The sequence below is a fragment of the Lissotriton vulgaris genome, chromosome 2_1 (genome assembly GCF_964263255.1).
Source record: "Lissotriton vulgaris chromosome 2_1, aLisVul1.2, whole genome shotgun sequence".
Taxonomy (NCBI): domain Eukaryota; kingdom Metazoa; phylum Chordata; class Amphibia; order Caudata; family Salamandridae; genus Lissotriton; species Lissotriton vulgaris.
In genome coordinates, this window is record NC_141687.1 from 1,000,653,917 (window position 1) to 1,000,679,055 (window position 25,139).

General features: G+C 40.8%; 1 protein-coding gene across 1 annotated transcript in view; it reads left to right on the top strand.

Annotated features, from left to right (window-relative positions):
* Nucleotides 1–25,139, top strand: part of LOC147731529 (sodium channel protein type 2 subunit alpha-like) — an 860,436-nt gene that overhangs the window by 217,746 nt on the left and 617,551 nt on the right. Inside the window, exon 4 of the mRNA XM_086956593.1 lies at nucleotides 3,520–3,609. Coding sequence (XP_086812719.1) covers nucleotides 3,520–3,609 — 90 coding nt within the window. The remainder of the gene's footprint in view (nucleotides 1–3,519; nucleotides 3,610–25,139) is intronic.

Genomic DNA, 25,139 nt, shown 5'->3' on the forward strand with positions numbered 1-25,139 from the left:
GTCAGGACCGCCACTCTCCACAGCAACCATTCTTGACAAGCAATCCGCCAAAATATTGTTGGCACCCAGCAAATATGACACAACAAATTCAAATTCTTGGAAAGCTATGACACATTTGCATATCCTGCGAGAGACAAAGTTTATACCTTTTTTCTTGAAGACTTCCCGGAGTGATTTCTGGTCTGTTATGACTTTGAACTTAATTCCCCAGAGGAACCTTTTCAACATGCTTATTGCCCCGAAGACAGCAAGAGCCTTCTTCTCCATCACTAAATAATTGAGTTATGCCCCTCTCAATGCACTGGAGATAAAAAACAGTCCTTTCTTTCCCACCCTTCCCGTGCATGAGGACCTCCCCATGCCCTTGGATCTTGCATCTGTCACTGTGCATGACTGATCTCCTGGATCAAAACTTCCTAGATTAGGGGCTGCATTCAGACACTGTTTTATGCTTTCAAATGTATCCTTACAATACTGACACCACATTAATTACTTCTTCTAAAATTCCATCATATAATTGCTTTTCTCCACAAAATTAAGCATAAACGCACTGTAGTATTCGGCCATTCCCAGGAATTTCGCAAGTTCTTCCTTATTCTGTGGTGCGTGAAGGCAACAAATGGTATTCACCAGGGCACACTTTGGTTTGATTCAAGACATTGTAACAGCATGACCCAACTACTCAATCTCCTGGACATCAAACCTACACTTTTTTATTATCAAAGTCTGGCCCACATCACACAGCTTAGCCAACACTCTCCCCAGCCTGCCATCATGTTCCTTACCATCAACACCAAATATCAGGACATCATCCTAATATATTTTGTCTCTTTCAATTCCCTGAAGAATACGCTCCATTGCTCTCTGAAATACAGAGGCAGCTGAAATGAAACCAAAGGGCATTCTCGGGAACTTGAAAGTACCAAAAGGCTTGACTAATGCAGTTAGTTCCTTAGACTGGGCATGCAACTTTATTTGATGGTAGACAGAGGTCATGTCTTAAGATGAGAAATGCTTTGCACCATGAAGGGATCTCAAAGGATGGCATATGTTTGAAAGTGGATAGTGGTCAACTACCAACGCTTTGTTAAGTTCCCTCAAGTCCACACAGAGCCTCGCCTTCCCATTAGCTATGCAGGTTATGACAATCAGAAACAACCAATTAGTAGCCTCCACCTCCTGTATAATACTACTATCAATAGTTTTGTTCAATTCAGACCTCATACTTTATTTCACAAGTAGCGACATACTCCTGACTTTGGCTACTTTGGGTGGTACACACAATTTCACCTTTATGAGGTGAAAATAATCGTTTAAGCAGGCCAACCTTTTGATGAAAACTTCAGGAAATTCCTTTTTCTACATCTCAACCCTCTTTGACACAGTGCTGACTGATGGCATTTCCTTGATACCCACAGAAGGATTCTTGTTAGGGTGTAAGTACACATACAAGTCCTGTTGATGAACCCAACTAATAGGAGAATCTCCTTTCACAGAAATATACACTTTTTCTGGAATTATCCTTTCACAAAATTCAATTGTACCCCAGAAGTAACCCAACAAGTCAATGGCCTACCCAGCATAACCTTTCGGCTTGATATCTGACTTCACTTTTCCAAGTAGGCGCTGCTCATAAAAGGTTTTAGGAATGAATGTGATCTTGGCCGAGAGTAAAATAGCATTTTTACTGGTTCATCATTGACCAAGATAACTTCAAATGTGCCATCTCAAGAAGAATCCTTCACCTGAAGAATGTTAATCTCTTCCACATCCCCTTTACTAACCTCATCAAACTCAACTTCCCGCACCTTCTTTGAGTCATTTGGTGATCTGCAGCACTTGGCAAAGTTCCTTTGCATCAACAGCTTTTACATGTGACTTTCGAACCTGGACAGTCTTTGTAATTAGCAATATGTCCGGTATTACCACACTAAAAGCACTTCCCTTGAAACAGTTTTGAAATAGACTTGACACTCGTGGAAATCTTACTCTTAGACACTTTCCCGGGCCAACTTTCACAGTGCTATCCTTCTCATTCCTGTCACCAACAGCTTCCTTGTGTATTACATCAACACAAACCTTAGAATGTTCATGTGTCTTGGCAGTTATGAAAACCTCCTGAAGAGAGGGGTTGCCCTTCTGCCACATTTTCCCTGGCCTTGTCCAGCGCCCACCCAAGCATAAGTTGGTCTCTCAACTGTTCCTCAAAAGACACCCCAAAATTACATGTAGATGGCAGTTAGTGTAACTCTGTGATGTACTGTTCCCCCGTCTCCCGTTGATGTTGTATCCTCCTACCAAAGTGGTACCTATCAAGGACTGTATTCACCTTGGGAAGATAATGCAAGTCACATTTTTAGAGACAATCTCATACTCATTCAAGTTTGCAGCATCTTGATTCAAAAGATCAGGAAGATGCTCGAAAACACGCTGCCCTTTCGAACCCAGACAATGCAACAAGAGTGACATCTTCCGCTCAGTACTGAGAGAAGTCCCTCATACACGAGCAGAGTGGCTGAAAACCATCTTCCACTTTAGCCACAGAATGGACAGCGCTCCAGGAGTTGATAGAAAAACTAGAGGCACAGGAACATTCTGCATGTTGCTGTCCTCACCCCAAAACAAAATAAAACATACAGTGCTAACCAACACAGAAGAGGTAATCAGCAGTATATGGGTTTACAAGACAAAGTTTTTATACCGGAAAATAGAACATCACATTGAGTCAGTTGTCATGCTTGCCACACTCATTTGCCACAAAGTAAAGAAAATATAAATAGCAAATGTATGGTGAGCGTATCAACATGGATGTGCTCAGATCTGTGATCTCCCTCAATGACATCACTGAAATAGATAATGAAGGAGAGCGTATCAATGTATGAGTACAACTGGCACACTACCAATTTACAAATTAGAAAGCGTGTTACCACCATGAGACTCAAAGTGCAGGAAATATGAAAATCTGAAAAATGTAAGGAGTATGCATCACCGCAGACACGAAACTCCGAGAGGCTTAGGAAATTCCCAAAGCGACAAGCTCACTCGCAGCACCAGGCGGGGCTTCAAACACTTCTGAGGCTTTCCTGTGGTCATGGAGTGCAGGTCACAGTTGCTCCAAAGTCTTCTAGGGACTTTCTTTAAGTGCCTGGTAACTTGCAACGCTGGCAGAGACACGCATGTTCAGGCTTGACTGTCGTCTTGTTGCTTGCGAATGAGGTACGGGGTTTGAAGACTTGCCTGCATGCATTGAAAAAACTGGGATTAGAGCCTTTTTGTTGAGACACCAGATCCCATTCCCTTCATCAGTATGCATTATGTGATATGAACTGATTAAATACATATGGGATCAGTCAATTAGGAATTGTTATTAGATTGAATTATTCTAGCAAATGTCTAATATATGCACATTTAATATCCCCTCAATGTTGACTGCGAGGAAACTGAATGCATATTATAGAACAAGTCTGAGCACTATATGCTTATACCAATGATTCTCTATATTCCTTAACAATACCTTACATTATTCAGCTTGGTCATTATGTTCACTATTTTAACCAATTGTGTGTTTATGACCTTGAGTAACCCACCGGAATGGACCAAGAATGTAGAGTAAGTATGAAAGATTACTTTTATTTTTGTGATTTAAACTGTACACATTTTGGTGGTTTCAAAAATACATATGTCTACATATTTATACAAAATATAAACATTCAAGTGTATCTATGTGATGTTTGTGTTTTATTTATCAACAGACTGTATGGTAATGTCTATAGATCTAATCCTATCTGATGTTTCCTTTTAACATATGGATACAACTGCAGCAAAATCCAATGAATATGCTTTGATGATATGTTCTTTACTCAAGAAGGTTATTGTTGCATGCATTTACATTTTTTTTATCTAAACCTACCAGCACTCAAGGGTTTAAAATAAGTAAGTATTTACTTTTGTTATATAGTTAGTCATGTATGTATTTGTACATTTGATGCTTATAAAAGTGTTAATGGCCCCTTTGCAAATTCTAGGGCACGTGTAATGAGGCCCTCATTAGAGAACTAGGTTGTAATCTACTTATTTGACAGGTAGACAAAGAAACAACCTCACTAGAAATGAATGGATATTATTTTTATTGCACAGTTACTTAAAACCATTTGCAATATGACTTACATACATTTAAAAAAAATTAGGCTCACAATTGTTTAAAAACATTCATACCACATGAGTTCATGTATGGCATTATCTTAACCAAATAGAAGAAAATATGTTATATTACATTAAAAGGTGAGAGAGTACCAGTTCAACCTTATGGCAAATTTGATATATCTACTAAGGTTGGCATTTATAAAGGCGTCATCACAAACTAATTGCTGGAGACTGATTGTTTAAAAGGCAAGATGACCTTTTATATTGCCTGACCCCTCTTCGTCAATAAGCCTAAGACGCAGCTCGGCCATGTATCTCCCAAATCTAGCCAAGTCTGACGGTAAGGTGCAGAAATAAGAACCAAAGCTGCTTCTTTCACTGTCCAGACCCCGTTATGCAGCCATATTTGTTTTAAAAGATTCTGACGGGGCTGTAGGATGCTAGGACAACAACAAATCAAGTGTAGGAGAGATTCAGCTTTAACCACGGCGTAAATTCCGCTGCGGTGCGGGCGAAATAAAGGGTGGGCGTGGTTCAGACGGCCCTCGGCCATCCTCTGCACATGCCCACTGTGACGTAGGACGGCCCCCGGAACGGGTTAAAGTTGCAAATTCTACATCTGATTTTGAGTTCAAGAGACTTCCACCCTGGCTTTAATTCCTTAATTGGGATGGGCACTAATCTGGCCCATAAAATGTTTTTTAGTGCTTTCCTTCCCAGTGCTTGGCTAAGGTAGGCTGGGGTTTATGCCCTGCATATGATGTTATCAGCCCAGGTTGACCTCCTCCTCTTACATAGTCTGCTAGGTCATTTTTATGTGACAGTTGGTGGCATTGTTTATTAATTGAGTTTTTAATGGCAAGATAGTTTATCACTCCTTGATCCCAGTTTTGAATTGCTAAACCCAACTTTTCCATTGCTTCCTCCATATACCATTGCCAAGGGTTAGTTGACCCTCCGTATATCGGTTTCAGCATGCTCTTTAAGCTTCCGGCTGGTGCTGTAAATACTTGATAGTAATATTTCGCATGCATTCCCAAACATTCTTTGTTTTGTTGCCTCAGTCCAAATTCCAAGCGAATTAGGCTGTTGCGAATGTATTTTGGCAATTTAAAAAATGCGTTTATAGGCCTGGCATTGGGCTTTGTCTAAGATTAATTCCATTTTACCCGGGAATGCCTGCTGTGCATACACTGCTGTTGCCCTGATTTTGACTTGTATTACTTTCTGATGGGAGCTGTCGTTGGACTTTGCATTAGCTCATGTAGTTTGAACAGGGCATAGGTTGTTAACTGTGCTTTGGCCTTCCATTTATGCAGATGTAGCATTGCTTTACCCGTTTCACTTAGCCAGCACCCAAGGCAATTGTAGAATTTCACAACCGAGATGATCTCTTTGCCCACATGTCATTTCAATAATGCTTTTTTTGGAAAATGACCAAAAATTACTACTTTGGTCGTTTGAGCATTTATTATTAGTTCATTTCTTTCATTGTAATAGTTGAGGGAATCTAGGCACCTTTGTAGCCCTATTTTCGTGTGGTCCATTACCACTAAATCATCTACGTATTGTAATATTTGACGGTTTTTAGTTCCGAATTTGGGGGTTACAAGACTGGCATTATGAAGCTTCTTCCCCAGATCAGCGGTATATAAGTTAAACAATGTAGGGGCAAGTACACATCCCTGTTTTAATCCACGGTTTGTCAAGCACTTCTTCATTGTGGTGTTGTCTACTAGCTTTACTTTGATCCAGGTGTTACTGTACAATGAGATAATGGCGTTGAGAAGACCTGTTGCGCAGTTTAGCCCAGTGCTTGTATCGAGGCACACCATCAACGGCAGCTGAGTAGTCTACGGGCATGCAAAAACTGGTTTATTGTTTTTACAGTTTGCTTGCTGGCTTAGATACGACATGGTCCCGATGTTGTCAATTGTGGAGCAGCCTTTACGAAATCCGGTTTGATAGGGGGAAGGATTTAGTTCTCTTTGATCCATCTATTTAAATCATTCAATTAGGTGCTTGTGTAGGCTTTTCCTTCAATGTCCGAAAGGGCAATTAATCTATCATTTTTTGGCTCTGTATTATCTCCTCTCTTGAAAATTGGATGTAAAAATGACCCTCGACAAATCGGGCACCTTTGCTTGTAATCCGCAATATGCCCCGTCTTTTCTTATCTTTTTTCTTATTTTTTTAAATGGCGGTGCAATCCTGTTCTTTGCCCATAAATTCCATTGAGAGCTCCTTGTCTGTGTTTGAGCTCGCCATGGGACGAATCCGGTACTTTCAAGGTCAATACAGCCTTCCTTTTCAATATAGATTTTAGAAACGTGTCTCAGCCATGCATCTGCATGTACGGAGTTGTGCCTATCTACTTTACTTTCTCCAGGCTGGCTATAAATTGCCAATGCTGATGTTGTTTGTGAGGTTTTGAGAGCTCGTGTATTGTTGTCCAGTCTTTCTCTATGTTATTTTGTTTAAGAGACCATAGCAGATGTCTGTGGTTTTTGGATAGATCGTTACACTTTTCCCTTGTTTGTTGGGTTCCTGCAATCCTATGCGCTCCTTTAGCCCTCTTAAGGTTACGTATTATTGTACTTAATTTATTGTTGTTATGTCTAAGTTATGAGGTGTACGTCTTCTTTCCGTGTGGGCTTACTTAGTTGTTGTTGATAAGTGTCGTTTTCCACCTCATTCAGTTATCCACACTAGGTTGATTTCCAGGATGCTTACCTTTACACTCTTGTTTTTCTTTCCACGCATTAAATGAGGTGGCCTGGTGCTTGTTCCATTTTAACCTTCTAACTAATGTGTGCTCCTCAATCCCTGCTGAATGGGATACTATAGCCGCTTGTTCCCTCTGTGTGATACTAATATTTAGTTCAACCTGCAGCAATGTGTGGTCACTGGTTTCATGTGATTTTACTTCAAAGTTAACAATTTTCTGAGTAAGGAAGTTGTATAGAAAGATGTAGTCAATTGTGGAACAGTTCTTAAATGTGGCAATTCCGGAGTGTTTGGGATCCAAACTTTTCCAAGTTTCATTGGCGAACTTTAGATCATAATTTTTCAAGAAGGAATTAAAAGTTCTTTCAGAGCTAGTTGGACACGACCTGTCACTCATATTTCCCAGATGGTGCAGATTGAAGTCTCCTTCAATCACTTTAGCTGGTAGCAAATGAGTGTGTAAGATTTCCTGTATTGAAGTTATAATGTTTTTTGTAGCTTCCAATATTAACGGACCATGTGCATTTAAATATACGTTTATAACTAGGATGGAGGAACTATCATCTCTGTCCCCTTGTCCCTCGATTAGGAGTGCCTGTAACATGTCTGACTCCGTTTTTACCTTCTTTACTGTCAACTGTTTTAGATGTTTTACGTAAATCAGGATTCCACCTGATGGTCTGCCATACCGATTATGTTTAGTTGCTAGTTTATGAAAACCGGGCGGCATAGCCTTCAAAGTGTACATGGTCTGTGGCCCAGGTCTCTTGAAGGCATATGATGTCTCCTTCCTGCAATATATTTGTTGCTGTTACATGTTTAAGAGCTTTGTGTATGCCTGCCACGTTCCAAGAAATGATTTTAAGATTGGAAAATGATTTTTGGTTAAGGCAGGATGTACTTGACTGTTCAGGTACTACAGGGTTTGCGGTAGACAACACTTGTTGATTCCATGAAATATCGACAATGACCACTTGGTCATCAAGAATAAAGAGTGCTACGTTGTAACTCTCTGCTTATCCTACTGAATTGACCATTCCTTCGAGTTTTCTGTAGTCCATCTTCTTTTACTGTCCTACTTATGGTCATGTCCTCCTGTCTCCTTATTGATATGGCAAGTTTCTTATAGTTTTGATGTAGATGTATTTTTGATGTGCCTCCCAATGTCCCTTGTGAGTGCTCTTCAACTTTCTTTGTGTGGTTTGATGTGTTTGCCGGCTCCAGCAGGATTAATGAATACTTTTCTTGTTCTGATGTGGTTACAGCAATACCCCCCTTTTTAAAAATATCATTTTCTCTAAGCACTGCTCCAGACATGTGATGGTTTGTCCAGGTCACTATAGAATCTTCTTTAAAGATGTCTTTGTCTTTTGGTTCAAATTGAACACTAACTATATCTTCGCTTTTTATGTGAGACAATGAAGGTATGTGTTAAAGGAGCCTTAATAAATTCCACCTGTTTAGTGTGTCGTATCTCCCCTCTTAGTTGTATTGTGGTTGAAAAAATGGTTTTACATGTGTTTCTAATGTGGGCTGAGATTAGTGTTGTGCCCGACACGGGTTGAGGGTGTGTTGTTCCTTTACGCTGTATCTTTCCAGGTAATTTGGCTGTATTAATGTACACAGGTTGTTGATTTTTTGATTTACCTCCCATTGTCTCTTTAAACAATCCACACTCAATTGTGTCCTTAACAGTTTCATTTGTTGTTTGTACGGATTTCTTTACTACTCCACCATTTTCAATGGGCATTGATTCCCAAATCCCTGGTGGGTTTGATGTAGTGTTTTCTGTTTGAGAACCTTCACCCAAGAAGTTGTTTTGTTTTTGGGTCTTAATGAATATCGAATAAACAACCTCACTAACTCACTTTAAGGATGAAGACTATAGATATAATTCGTCCCAGAGAAGTGTCAGACAGTCCTGGAATAATGGCAAGCACAAGGAGGGAAAACACAGTTATTGTATTTTTGCATTATGACAGTTTTCAGAAACACTCAATCAAAATCAATAAATAGGTTAGCAAAGGAGCCTCATACTCAATGAACAAAAAGAGTAACTTGCAGACATAATTATAGAGGATTAGTGCTGTATTTCATGTTTCAGGCTCCCACAACCTATTATCGGTAGTTATAATTGTATCTAATTACTCAAGGTGTGGCTTTTATGCTTGCCCAAAAAGGAACTAAATTTAATTTCAAAGTACCAGTGAAACTCGATATAACCATAGAATTGTTTTTTTTGACCATTTGGGGTATTTTAAAGTGCACTCCAAGATTCAAAGGGAACTCTGCATATGAATAACTGTGCATACAATTACACTTAATATTCAGTAATTTGATTAACACTGTCTAGAAATACTGGCTCAGTACTAAGCAATCATGCTGTAGCTACAAAAATGTTACATCACTTTTTAAATTTCATTACTGTACTAATTATATAATAGATCATTTTGATAACAATTTAATCAACTAAATAGTACAGAACTTGCTTACAATTACAGTACAATGAACACGTGATGATAAGATAGAAATTGAATTTTGAACAGTATAAAACAGATAAGGCTAATTGCAAGAGACTGGGAATTCGGAAAGGAAGAAATAAAAATCAAATAAGGAAGCTGTTCAAAACATCAAGGTCTCGTCTTAAAGAATTTATGTATAATGTGAAAGATTTGATCAATTGAATTCAAGGTTATGAATAGTGAATATAGGGGATTTTCTCAAATGAAATAAGTGACTGTCCAAAAAGATACAAATGCAAAATAAGACCAATACAAAAAAGCTACAGATTTCAAATTGCACATGCGGTTGGTACTTAAAACTCACCAACAGGATGTTATAACACATTTCCTAGTGTAATGCCCAATTAGGTACATTCACAGTCTTTACAAATACACATCTATGAGATGCAAACACATTTTGGCATTTTTGATGATAACTGTTTGAAGACAGTGTCCATTATTTCCAGTTAAAGCTTCCAGCTTCCTCTTCTTCTGATTCTCTGTTAGTGGCCATTATCATCTCACCTTAAACATAACGACAAACTGAAGAAAACTGAGCAAAAAGAGAGCAATTTTAAGTCATAGTTGTAGCATCCCGTTATGGGCAAGTTTAAAGCATGTGAATGTTCATAATGCTCTGAAAGGAATGTAATTTTTTCTATTTCAGTTTCTTTTTAGTTAAATGTAACTTCTTGATTCTCATAACCCCATCTCAAGATGCCGTTTGTTGGTTGCAGACCATACAAATTGTACCTGTTAAATTGCTGTATTTATAGCTGTTGTGATTCCTCATTAGTGTCCTTTTACCTTCTGTGGAATTATAAATCTGCCACAGGAGATGCTGTTTTTCTCAGTCCCATGCATAGTTTCTGACCTGGATAATAAATAATCAATAGAAATATGTTGAGCTTTCCTCTCTTTTTCTTAGAGCGAATGTGTCCTGTGTAACAAAAACAGAATAGCAAAAAATGCTTGTTTGAGAAAGGGCATCTACTGGGCCCATAATTAAATAATGCCAGCAGGGCCAGATATTGCCAGATTTCAAAATATGGCTCTGGCAACACCTGAATGCAGTATTCTATATTATAATAATGACTCAACCAATGAGGTCAGTACAGTATGTAGCATCAATAATGCATAGCATTCATTGCGTATCTCTTTTCCCGATCGTAAACATGCTAAGGCTCTAGTTACTAATTATTTAATTTGCTTATTTTTCAGTGTTTTACCTTGTAGTCTACAGCCTCTATAACCCGAGCTTTTCCTCAGGATTCACTGATTGTATATTTCCTAAAGTGATGAAATCTGATAAAAAAATTGCCCTAGATGAGTTTGGTGGAACCTGCAAAACCAGACTAATCTGATTAACATCCTTTTAACCCCTTCCATGCTGATGACGGCCGGGAGCCGTCATGGCACACAATGCTCATGTGCTGATGACGGCTCCCGGCCGTCATGACCGCACCTGCGATCAGAATGTGCCGCAGAATCGCGTCCGCGCTCAAGGAGTTAATCCATTATTTATTCAATGAGTGACGTATTCAGTAGACAATAATTCAGATCTCATACTTCATCAAATGGGATCACTTTAGGTATTCCCTTTCTCATAAGTTGATTTAACAGTATTACCCTTCCATTTTATATAATTGGTTTACCGGCTATAGTCAACTCTGCCAAGATCACTACCTTTGGTTGGGTTTTGCCTCATCTATTATTCAAGCTGTACCATTCTCTCTACTGTTGATCCAAATGTGTGCCTAAGGGCTTTCCCTAATTGTACAATATGTTCATTAGATACTACTGCAGCAATAATACCATGTTCTGTAATGACTCAGGATTATCATGCATCTTGGTTTTTATACGCTGATGATAGCAAAATCTTTATGAAAAGAAAGCAGGATTCCTTTAAATGTGTATTTACTAAATAGAAACAACTATACACAGGCAAAAAAATATAAATACCCCTTCTCGAAATATCATCCTTTTAGTCACACAATTGTGTGGCTATAGCACCTAATTTAGCTACAGAGATGCATTCTATTGCTAAGAAACTATGCCCATCTTCCGACTCTCAAGCTAAAGCACTTACTCCTGAAAAACTGTGTGAAGAATTTCAAATCAAATCAATATTTATTGTTAGATTAATTAAAATCGTTACAATGTGCAAGAATCCAGTTGAAAAAAACAACTATGTTGTCATGATACCTATTCGTTGTGTAATAAATATGAAGTAAAAGTCAAGAGTATCACAGAACATGAATTAAAAATTTATAGTTAAAGGTGTTAGTGTGAGAGAAGCTATTTGCTATGTGTGATCAAACAGATTGTAGTAGGAAAGTAATGTTTGCCAGTATTGAAACACATTTTTAAAAAGTCTGTTTTCTTTAGGGGGAAGGCTGGGTATCCAGTAGCTCAAGGCATGAGCTGATTTGTGTCCAGAGGTGATCATGTGCCAACTGCCTTTTTCAGGGACCTTTCTACACCATTAATGTACTGTACGGTTAAGGAGATTAATCTCTGATCTGAAGACTTAAGGCAGGCCAGAATAGCTTGCCTGCAGGTGTGCACCCCTTGTTGGTTCCATAGGGAGCGCAGTCACCTTCGCCATATGTCTAGTGTACACTTGGTGCGGACCATATTTTCTGTAGTGAGGCCACAAAGCCAGCAGGTCATGTCCCCTTCTGTCCTCAGCCAGGGAGTGTTGTAATATTGAGACTGTAATTATTGCCAGGTGGAAGGTGAAGTATTTCCTTTTTATGCTGGGAGTTAAAACTTTGCCCAGTTACTGCTGAGGCCTTTGGGTCTTGTAGCTCTTCAGTTCAGTTATACGGCAGATACCTTCGGCAGACTCTATGCTGCGCATGAGGTGCTACGCTGACCTTTTGACTTTTCTGACATTTTGTCGTGGGCCCGGCTTGTCGATCATCTTCTAAAGACTAGGTTCCTGCAGACTATCGGCAGACTGTTTATGACCGCCTCACTGCTAGGACACTGGTTTCTTAATGTGTCCGACATTGACAGGCAGCTGCTTCGTTCCTATTGCCCCTATTCTCACATAGGCATTGTTTCAAATCTCCCTTCACTTTGCCTACCTATTTGTATTTACGTTATCGGAGCATCATCGTGCTACATACCGCAGCACTTGATCATTTGATCTCTCAATCTGATACGTGTCAACGGCTACCACAACTAAAGGTCTTTTTTCTGCCATTACCATGTCCCTACTAATTACAGCCACTGGTCAGACCACCTCCGTTACCCATTAAGGTTGTTTTATTCAAATTTACCTGGCTTCCTGATGAAGGCACATCGCAGAAACGCGCGTAGGATACTGAACTTTCAAGAGCCATGCCAAAGATGATTGTCCTTCAATGAATTGAAGTGATTCCTTAAGAAACATAGACATCCAGTGTAGCAAAATGTATTGAATACATCATTATTGTGCACATTGAGATATTATACTTAGGGGAAAATATTTTGTTTTCTTTCTCCTTTTTACTATTTATGATAAGATAGAATTGTCTATATAAATAAATAATAAAAAATATTTTGGTTACCTAATATCTGGGTGGCGATATATTGTTTATGTAAACTTTAGGTCCACAATTGTAATCAATTTCCTAAATGTTTTGTCTACAACTGAGCTATTCAGTATTACCCAGATGAGAGAGTGTTTTTCTAGGGATGCCCTGTCTTCTAGTGAGGCAGTTATTTTAGCCGAATTTGAAACTGTTCTTTTAAATTGATCGTGTCTCACTGCTGCAGTCAATAATTCTACCAAGCTAGCAGGTCAATCATTTTGTTAAGGTAATTTGTCAGTAATCTCCTCCCAAATGTGATGGTTGATGGAGATTTTGAGTTTGTGACAGAGGGTGACAAAGGCTGAATGTCTGGCATGGGACTGCTTTGTCAGCCCGAACTCCAGCCCTGATCTGGGCTGGTGAGGTGTGTTGGGGTAGCTGAAAGATATGCCAATATATGTGGACTTCTGTGGTGTGCAAGACCAGTGTGTCTCTAACTCGAAGGACCTCCCTGCCATAGGCCACGGTAGGGACCACTTTTGCTCTGGTAATTTCAAGTATCTGGCAGAGCTAGAGCCCATTCAAGTCCTTAAATATGGCAGAGAGGCCTGCTGGAGTTTTGAATTCCTCCTTGGGTGACTTAAATGAGCCTTTGTTGTTAAATAGGAGGCGAGGTACATGTAGCAGGATGTTCATTCGATCCTGCTCCTGTCAAGGCACCAGCTGACACTCCCCTTTAACGACCTCACGGAAAAGATCATAATGTAAGTTTTTTTTGCTGTTTATTTTAAGCCTGTTCGACAGGGAGTAGTCTTGAGTTGCTCCCAGATGGTGCTGCATCCCATACGCAGTTCTGCTCAGTAGCAACAGGTTGTCTGCATAAAATAGGTTTACCAGCTATATGGACCCTAGTTTAGGGGCGGGCGAGTTGGTGGAAGATAGTGTGAAGGAAAGGTCTGTAAGAAATAAAGTGAATAACATCCATGCCAACACACATCTTTGTTTGAGGCTGCATGTTGTTGGGATGGCCCTTGAGAGGTTGTCTCTACTCCCCAGTATGATTCTAACCCAGGTGTTAGAGTATAGCTTTACAATTGCTTTTAGGAGATGTGATGGAATTAACCAGTTCTATAGTTTTTCCTACAGCTTATTAGGGTCCACTGTATCAAAAGCAGCTTGGTAATCAATATAGCAAATGTAAAGTTGGAGCTTTGAGATTTTGGAGGAGTCGAAGATGAGTGACAGGATCTTCATCTTTGTTGTGGTGCCTATTTTGTTAGAGGAATGATAGATTTTAAGTTGGCCCAGTTTCTTAGGTGTTCAAGTAGAACCCCAGCATAGAATTTCACCTCAATGTAAATCAGGGCTATCAGCCTGCAGTTTCATGGCTCCAGTTTGTTCCCTCCTTTAAAGATGGGTGAAACTATAGATCCTCACGAGGAGGCTGGGATCGATGCTCCAGCTAGTGTGTGGTTGAAAAGTGGCACCATTGCTTCTGCCCATTTTATCAAGTCTGTCTTGTAGATTGCCTGAAGGTATTCTGTTTGGGCCTGGGGCCCCGGTGTTTCACCCCTTGGCTCTCTGCCGGAGCACATCTTTGGCAGTGTTGATTGGGTTGCTGCACATGACTAACTTCTGCCTTGGGCCCGCTGTAAGGTCCGGTCCCAGGTGGTCGGTCCCTGGGTTGAAGGCGATGGTGTCTGGACCAGCTTGTGGATTTAAGTGGGTTGGCAGAAGAACAGCCCCGGCATCTTTCCGAAATGTCAAACACGTTTCCCCTTTGGGTGAACTTATAGCATAGCAACAGCTATTCCCCACAACATTCACAACAAAGAAATCAATGATGATGTGATTTATCCATGTACTATATATTTATGTTGTATATATCTTTTGTTTCAGATACACTGTATATTTGTGGGAAACTAATTTTTAATCCTGAAGAAGGTGTTGGCTGTAAATAACAAGTGCCAAACCGAAACGCGTCGATGCTAATTTGAGTTATGATACGCTAAGTTATTGGATACAACTACTCCAATCATGATAGAATTACAAATTGGAGCTTGATCAAAACCTTTTTAACTAGCGTTTTTTCATCTCTTTTTAATTGGAATTATTTTCCTTGATTTCTTTCCCACTGTCTGTAATAATTTGATATGTATAAGTATGTGTTTTTACTGATGCTATATTCTATATTGTTTTTAAATATATTGTAATAAAAAGTACATTTTGTAGAAACTTATCACCTATATTCCTTTACTCCTGGTCAATTATATATGTATGGAATGTTGTGGGGAATAGCTGTTGCTATGCTACAAGTTCAAAACGGGGAAAGGGGAAACGTGTTTGACAATTCGTCTTTTGGTACCCTACCCATTTGGATTTTGGGTCCCTCTCTTTTATTAGAGATCTTTCCGAAATGGCCAAGCCTAGCTTCTCATAAGTAGGATTTTTCAAAGCATTCGTAGTGTTTGCTTGAGTTATTGTGCTTGAGTCCGGGATGAGCTTAGCCCAAAAGGTCTCTGTATTTTGCCTCTTGTTGGCCCAAATTGCTTTCTTGAAATCCAGTTAGGTATCAGGTTAGCAACATTTTAAAGTAAAGCTTGGATGTTGTCCTTCAAGTTTGACAATGTATTCTATTACCTTTTTTTTATAACTCCCCACGCACTTTTCCCACTTGTGACACATAGATGTTTATTAGCGTAATTCCCTGTTCCTTACCCCTGGTTGCAAGTGTTAGATGCAATATCTGGAATTTGTTGTGTTCTGTTGTTATAATCTGGCACCCCACTTTGAGAGCTGTTGACAAATAAATTCCTAAACCACCTTTGCATCTGTCAAAATTTGCGTCCTTGGTGCCGGAATCAGAGCACGAGAGAAACCTGGGATTGCTATTTGGTCCGATACCCAAGTTTCTTGTAGCGCTATGACTTAAAATGTGTGTAGGCATCTCAGTGTTTTGGGGTGGTTGAGCTTATCCTTCAGGCCATGGATATTCCACCAGCAGAGTCTTATGTTAGGTGTCATCTTGTTTGATCCAGCCTCTGTAACTTCAGTTAAGTTAGCTGATGACTGTTGGTTGGTTGATCCAGCAACCCACAACCATTCACTACTCGTAGGCTCCCCTCCCAGTTGGACCATTGGGCAGTTGTTTGTGTCGGGCCTTTGCTTTGAGTTGCTTTCATTGGTGAGGCACCTTTCAGATTTCTGAGGACTGAGTAGAGCAGGTAGGGGTGACTGTTTTGCTGGCAGAGTGTTCTCTTCCATCATCAAAGGGTGCGAGTACCCTGGCTCAGTATGGATTTCCACAATGATCCTCCAGTCCATGAATTGTTTGCTTTCAATGAACATTTTTTGGGCTGTTTCAGTGGATCTCCAAGTGACCTTGGTTGGGTCACTGTACTACCCAGGCACAGGATTGATGAACTGGACTGATTCAATTTTGGCTGGCGGGACCCCAGCTATACTAGAGATCTGCCTCAGGAGTCTAAGTATGTCTCCTCGGTTTAGGATATCTTCATTTTGTCGAGAGCGGTAATGAGGGTGAAACAGAGTTATGCTTGGTGGTCCTTTTGGGCAGTTTTCTGAGGCTTTCCTCCTCACTAGCACTGTGTTGAATGACGCTCCACCGGCTTGACAGCCATAGAAAAGAGGTGGGCATTTAGTGTTGCATCCCATGCCAGGAGGTCCCCTCCCGGTTCTTTTGTACTCTTGTGTGATGTATGGGTTGTATGTTGCCTCATGTTACTTGGGCATGTGTAGGGAGTCTGTCCTTGCCCTGCTGTTTTGGGCCATCTTTTTTAGAGAGGTGATTCTTTCAGGCTTGGTGGGTCTGGACGTTGGGGAGGGCAGATCTTTATTTAATGGATGTCGTGTCACCTATATGCGGAGGTGACGACTCCTAGGCCCTGAGTGCCTCCTAGGCCCTGGGTGCGGGTGGCCATTGAACTCCCCTTGTACCTGTTTTGGTAAAAAACTGCTGTTGACATTTTTGGGGTGCCTTCCATGGGAGACTTGTTGCATTTGTCTTTGGTGAATGGTCTGAGGGTGTTGCGGTAGCCATTGTGTTGGCCATTTGGGCTCTGTGCTTGGGCTTGGTGACTTTGGGGCATATGTAGCAAAGGATACATTTGCGATTCTCAAATAGCGATTTGTAGAGAATCGCTATTTGAGAATCGCAAAACAATGTATATAAAAATTAGCAATGCAATGCACATGTTGTGCATATACATGCCCTAAGGCCATGTATGTGTGCCCCATGGCACCTTGAAAAAAGCAACAAAGTGCTTTGTTAAAGGAAATCGCAAATTACCACCAACTTGAAGTTGGTGGTAATTTGCGATTCCTTAAGGCAATATTGCAATTTGCGATGCCTACTAGCATAGCATTTAGAGAATTCCAAATTGCCATTCTCTAGATTCTTGAGCAAAGGTTTAAACGTACATAGCACAAAGCAAATTTCAGCATTTGCGAATGCAATTTAGCTTGATACATATGACCCTTTGTCTCTAGGTTGTCGTTTGTGACCTGTGCTACGGGCACCATGGTCGATGGCGACGGATCACTGCTAAGCTCCCCTGATCTTGGGCCAGGTTTGGGCTTGGGTGACATAATTCTGTAGCCTTGTAGTTTTTGGCTTCTTTTTGATTTTGTTTTGCTTCCTGTTGTAACAATGAGTTGATGATCTGTGTTGTTGGATAATTGGTTTTGTGTGGAGTCCACTGTGTTGCTTGCTGCCTGCTACCCCTGTGTTTGTTGTGTTCTTTGTATCAGACAATGTCCTTGTTGCCTTGCCTTCTCTTCGCATGCCAGGACAGTTTTCTGAGTGGGCCTGTGGAGGTCCATCCGCTCTTGAGTTTGATGTCTTGTAATCGGCGTGTCTTTGCTAAGGGATATGCATACCCAACTTGTGGTTAGTTTCGTGTTTGTTTGTGATTTATTTGTTGCTTTCAGACCCTCCACTATCTTCCCAGAATTTCAGGTAGGGAGATTAGTTTCTCGAGGACTGGAGAACATGTGCATCTGGGGGTGAGTTCCATTTTGTCCTGTTGGGCTCATTTAATTAACCTGTTCAGGTTGGCAATTTTCTGATCAGTTACAGCCACATGGATTGCAACGGTGTTCAGCACCTTTGTCACCTCTTGACTCGTATGAAAATAACTACTGAAACTGCTAATACAAAAGTTTGGTTTCTCCTAAATATTTCATATTATCCCAGGACTGCTCCAGTGGTCATTAAATGCACCACTGACCCAACTCTTTTAAATAAAATGTTCTAGTCCCTCAAATTGCCTTTAATTTCCTTCCCAGCTCTGTTGGGAACTCCTGCCAAACTATTTGTCAGACCCAGCACTAAGCAAGCATCCTCCTTGGGAAAGTGCAATTTGCTTGATGCTGCTTAATAAGTCTTGAGGCATGAATTCTCTCTTGGGCCTTGATAATCTTTTGCAGCACATAGATTTAGACCTATCCGCTGCATTTGACACTAGTAACCCTTTCCATTCCTTGTTAGCAGCCAGTCATGTTTCAATGGGCATTCAGAGCATGGCTCTGAGTTCATTTTCATTCTCCCTTTCAGAGAACTAACCCATTGCTTTTCCCACTTATTTCATGTATTATTTTCATTCTATGGTGAATCCAGTACCTCCTTACTCATCAGTGTTCTTTTTAAGTTTTATATGGCTACCTCGACAGCTCTGATTAAATCTTTCAGATTTTATTTTTTTGTTGTATGTCAGAATACAGTTCGACAATCAGCAAAACTATCATCTGATAAAAAGATTGTGTCATAAATATTGCTTAGAAAATGAGTACCACTTTGGGTATTGATTTTCCATTACTAACTTTAATGTGACTGTGTCTTTGTAAAGGATAGACTATTTATGGCAAACAATATTTTGTGTACAATATTCTGATTCCATACCAATTTTATATTGTTGCCAATTGCATCCATATAATTTCCAACATCACTAATGATCTGGGTGCCATTGCCAGAGGTAGTTGACCGTGATTGAAAATTAGGTGGGAAAACATTTCAAAACTAAACTTCAGTAAATGTGATGTTTGATTTTGGGTGCGCCACTTCTAATCAATCTTGTGCTTTTTGGCCTGAGTCTGTCTGCTATCTAACAACTCATCCCAATCCATTCTGAATCTCAGAATTAAGTTTGATCAGACACCTGCTGGTACCATACTTTAGCTCAGTTGCTTCATTTTGATGATTTATGTCATCTGTAGATTGAAGTTATTTGTGCATTTTCTTTCTACATGCGCACAGAAATTGTTAGTTAACATCAGAATTTCATCTTGCATAGGTTATGTCAACTTATTGTACTCAGTTTTTGTAATGTTGCTCTATAGCTCATAAAACAGTACCAGTAACATTCTGGCAATTCGTCATTGTGAATGCATCGGGAATGATTTCTGTAAAAAGCATTGGTTACTAAGCCTATCATGGTAACGAACCAAGCATCCTTCATTTCCGGATCACGACATACCTATTTACCAGTGCCATGTGATCAGCTATTTTGGGTCTTCTTAATGTCTCTAACAATAACTGACGTTGTGGAACCCTTTCCTACTTCAATTAAAAGTGCCTATGAACTAAATGTCCTCCCAAAATGGGTTTAAAATGTGGGTCTTCTGAGCTGACTTTTTTGTACTTTACATTGGAATTTGTAGCACAGCTATTGAGTGTAGCACCACATGACCCCTGACTATACAATTCAATCATTCACTGACTGTGCCTAATGAAAGAGATACAGCAATCTGTAGGAGTATACAGCGACACTGTAAACAGTGTTGGTTATCATAGTTTCATATCAATTGAAAGAAAGAGCAGGTAAGTGCTTTCTAATGAAGGTATGAAGCACAAGTGTGCAATAGATATATGATGTCCATCAAGAAAGTAATGCCAAATCCCACATGATTGACTTCTGCATATTAAAAAGAGGACATCACAAGTTTGTGCAAAATAGGTCAATAATAAAAAAAGTTTGTGACTTTGGACATAGCGGAATGCCCAAATTTCACTCCAACAATCAGGATATTTATCTTTCACATTCTTACTTTCTGCTTGAGACCTGTTTTAAACAGTACCTGCCTTATCTCACTTTCCATGCTTTTTTCTACCATGATGGGTGATGCCCGCCTAGACAGTCCACTAGGATATATTGTCTTTTCTCAACAGTTATCGGACCATGTGCTTCCAGTAATCTTCTATCCCCACCTTTATGGATAACAGATTACCACACAAATATCCAATGAGATAGACGGATCTACATAAGTGATTTGAGACTAGCCATTTCCTTCCATTATAAATTCTAAATGTAAATGTATTTGAGCTTGTATAGAGCACAGCTACCCACAAAGGGTTTCCCGGCGCTTCTTAGGGAACCCGTCCTGGTATTCCCCTGTGAGATAACCCCGGCAGGGTATCCACAAGGTGAAAGCCAGGCATCCCGCCGCGAGGGGCCGTTGTGGAGATTAATCAAGCTATTGCCCAGAGTCACAGAGTGCGAACCCGTGAGTTGAGAAGGCACCGGAGCGAGAATTATCGAGTCCGTGGAATTTTTGAGCCCAAGACCCGCCTAGGTGGGGAATTGAACCCTGGTCCAGGTCAGATCTCAGCTTCCGGGTCTGCCGCCTCTAACCCCTGAGCCACACTTCTCCACTTCTTATAAATTCTATGTCAGACCAATTGGCACAAAATAGCAGTGATGTGACATATTGATGCTATACAATTAAAAAGCAAAAATAACTGAATCTAAAAATAATTAAACAGTCATTCATTGGTCATTACATTTTTACGTCCTTTCATTTCAAGTAATGGAATTGAAACATATACAGTCAATTTCAGTCATACAAATCGTACAGAACAGTTGCAGAATCAACTCTTTAAGAAGTTGTTAGCTGGCAAACTCTCAACTAACCTGAGAACAGGAAAAGTATATGGTAGTGGACCTCAACCTCCTCTCCACAGACAAGGTGACACTACTGAGGTTTGAGGCTTGGATGATCCTCACTGCCGACAGATATAAAAAAGATCAGAGCAGAGTTGAAAGCATCATTAACAACAAAGACTGCTAAAGGTCCTTACATTTTAAAACCATGGTTTAACAACTACCTAAGGTCCTTAGTAATCGGCACCCTCAGTTTCAAGAGCCCAACTTAAACATGGGTAAATCACATAGGACCAGAGAGGAATGTTGTTCTACATAGGTACTACTGTAGCATGCAATTTAATTAGCGGAGCAGTGACTCACAGTGTATTATTAGTAGAGCATTAACAAAACGCTGACACTTTGTAAAATGTATTTTCTATCCCGCACAATTCAGTTTTGAGATATCCGTGAGCGATCTGCAGATATTAAACTAAATAGGAAATATGCATTTTGTCCTTTACTTGTTATCAAACATTTCTCAAGACTTTAGTCAAATATTATTCTATTTGTATTCTATTTCTCATCGCAATTTCATGTTATGTTAAAGTTATGTATTTACCACTGCCATTATTCTGAAATACCTATGTAACTGCCACAAGTTATCTAAGTAATTGCTAGATGAACACCCAGTAATGATCTAGTAACTGTGTGCAACTATAACAGATTCCTGTTCAAAATGCTTTCTTGTGCAATGCTTCGGTGGAATTATTGCCTATTTTTGTCACAAAATTGTTTCCAGATTGTGTAACTGTAGCAAATTCATCCTGGAGTTTTTGCCTTTTAGCTGGACACTATTTTTGTTGGTATTATGACTACCTGACCAGTGACACTGCTAAACAGTGCCCCAGAGTGGGCTTTGTAGCCCTAAAATTGTTATTATGAAAATTAGTTCTACCTTTTGGTCCATTGAACTTCCAGTAGAGCTATAGTAGATTGCACAAAACATTCACCATTGATATGGGAGTTAAATGTAATCTCTGGGTAAGCATCACGCAGCTAGCCGACTCACAAATGTGAAAAATATATATTACAACAAAAAGCATAATGCTTCTTGTATAGCGTTTTTAATGACAGCCCTCAAGTGCACTTTGTAACCCACCAGACAGGGTGCCTAATATATTTAAATTGGTGCACCATATATTTAAAGAGTGCTCACCCCCTTACTGTTTAGATCCATCTGCATTTTCCATAGAGTTGGTCTAAGTGTGAATACATTCTTTAAATTTGTTTTGCCGACTAGACAAATTCTAGGAAAGAGTTATTTCCAACGTAATTGATTAGTAAAGTACGTTTATAAAAATGTACTTTAGGCTGTGTAGAAAAGTGCCCTTTTGTATTGTTGCCCACACACATCTTGCCACAATACTGATGGTTATTACTCTGAAAGTGCATTGGAGCCTGCTGCCCGTGCTATCTCCCTAAAAAAAGTAAGCAAATTGGTACTCCTAACGGGAAAGGACTTTAACCCCACTATAAGTCCCTAGTATATAGTACCAAGGATACCAAGGACATGGGTGTTAAACGGCATGGGTGTTAGAGGGGCCAGGACTTGAAGCACTGTGTGTGCCACCCTGAGTGACCCAAGTAAACAGATGCCAGAAGAACTGTAATTGCAGACTTCAGTAACAGTATAAAGTGTTCAAATTCGACTTTGCCCTCACCATGAGTAGCAAGGTCAAAGCACTATTTTTATGATATGTCAGTCAGCCCTTAGGTAGAACTCATGAGCTCATGAGGCAGGGTGCATTAAGTTAAAGATGTGGACATATAAGTGCAAGCTCATATGCCCCTACCATAAGTGAACAGGGTGTCATAGGATAATATGGGCTGGCACCCGGGCACCACCGACGTTGCCAGCTCCATTATGGACCTTTCGAATATAGTCATGTTTGATATCAAACAACTTGTCACATCTCCCCTGACATGATTTCAGTAGCCAGGTTGATGTGGCATGCACCCAGGTGGCTTACTTAGAGGTTGCCCACCTGGTTGTCCATGCCTTTTTCTGTACCCTGGCTGGCATCACCAGCTGCTACAACCAAGACAGAAATCTTACCCCCTGCCAGAAAGTGTGAACGCTCTCAAGAGTCAGAAACAGAGACGTGCATGGGAAGGAGGTGATACCTCCCTTCCTGAAAGGGTGGCTAGTGAAGTGACATATCAAGGCGGTGAGCTTCAAAGCATGCACCAACTCAGGTATACATGCAGGCTGACTCCCAAGGGATGAACAGGCCTTCCTCTGCCCCAGGCACATTTACACCTGGGCAGGTGGGAACATTAGATCATCAGGAGGAGTACACCCCCAGAGGATAACAACACTCCTAGGGTGAGCTGCCGGGTCTGTGCAGCCCAAGAAGGTTTCTGTCATCATACGAAGTGGCAGAATAGAGGGTTCTGGATATAAAAGGTGTAGCCACAGAGGTGAATTAGCCACTGGGGCTAGTAGCCCAATTGCTTCTTGCATCCACACCCCTACGACCCCTAAATATAGGATTTATGGGGTAACCATGGCAACGAAATCTCAGATCTCTGGAGACTTGCAACAGAGGACAAAGAATAAACCTGAGTCTCTGACTCAGGGCCTGCACAAAAGCAAAGGTGCAATAACCTGCACCTGTGTCAACCACCCTGCAAGTGCATGTCTGTGATCTGTCCCAGACCAAAGACCAGCTCCCCAGACAGAGGGACACCTTTGAGTGCCAACATGAACTTCAGACTCCCTTGAACTAGTGGCACTAGTTCCCCGCTGCCTGCAGGTAAAAGCACAACCAGAACCAAAGAATCACTGGCCATCAGACCCCCTGAGGGAAGTTTCCAAAAGTAGATGGTCCAGTGCGTTGTGGGAAATATAGTCCTGACCTCCATCAAGTTCCAGGAGGCTACTGTTTTCCCCTGGACATTGAAATAACATACCACTGGCCTTACCACTACCAAGGCTTGTTGATGACTAGTCTAGCCACCACCAACTTCTACACATCAACCTGCGGGAACACTGCAGCACCTTCAACCGACCTCAGCAGAGACCCCATTTTCAAACTTCAGCATTTTCCTCACAAGCATCGTCTAAGCGGTAAACTTAGCTCTCTCACAGCTCCCACTTCAGCACCAAGGACAGCTAGGACAACTCTGCACCCGGGCCTCCTGGGCCAGGTAAAATTTAATCGACTGTTGTGACTTGGTCCTGGGCTACACATCGAGTCATGTCAATTACTTATCGTCCATGTTGGTAGTCTGAACTGCTTAATATGTGGTCATCTAGTAAATTATTGTGAATAAAAAAGACCATCCTTGAGGTATTGTAAGAGTATTACATAGTGAGGCCTAACCAGCATCACTACATAATACTCCACTTTCCTACAAGGTGCATGAACTGACTGAAAATCAGATCTGTAACTCATCACAACTCCAGTGCTGGAATACACATCCTTGGATGATAGAGTTAACAGCCCTTGCTAAGAAGACAACAGCCTGCTCGTGGCCTAGGAATGATAGGCATATGTTTATTGTTGACCACGTAACAGGGTAAGCTATCTGGGAGTAGACAACGACAGTTGCCAGGACAAAGGAAAGCCTTAGCATTGCATCTTTTGTCTTGGAGATACAAGCGACAGCGTCTCCTATTCATTACTACCCGGACCCTCCAAGGTAGCCAAACTCCAGGTGGGAGAAGAGCTGATCTAAATAGGATCGTGGCAAATGCTGGAAACCGCCTTGCATGGTGCCTGAATGGTTCTGCCATTTTGAAACAGTTGCCCTGACTAATTGCAAAGAGGGACTGCTGCGAAACCAGATCGGAAACTAGGAGAAAATAGTGAAGATTGAGAAGCTGACTTTCTTCAGTCACTGGCTAGCACATAGGATACATCTGCCACCTCTACCATCACTTCCTCAGAACATTCCTGGACCTGGGAAGATTTATAATAAGAAGGGCCTGCTGGAAGTAGATTCTTTACTCCTGATTTCTGACCCCTGCTGGTAAAAGAGGGCTGGCTCAAAGACTCAAAACTCAAGAACTAAAGAACTCCCTATTCATGCTGGCACCCAGGGACTGGAACTGCTCCAAAAAGGTCAAATGGTGGGCCTCCTGTTTGCCTGCTTCAGGGATACAAAAAGACTGCTTACTTCAAGAAGGCCCATCTAACCATAGGGGGCTGGACCCTTCAGGAGACCTTGCTGGAGAGATACCTGGTACAGAGAAACCTGCCATGAGAAGCTAGGAGTTGCAGGATCGACCAGCAGTTGGAGTACAGTGAGTCAACTTCTTTCCACCTTCCGAAGACCTGAGCAGGGTAGTGAGGCTTGCCCAG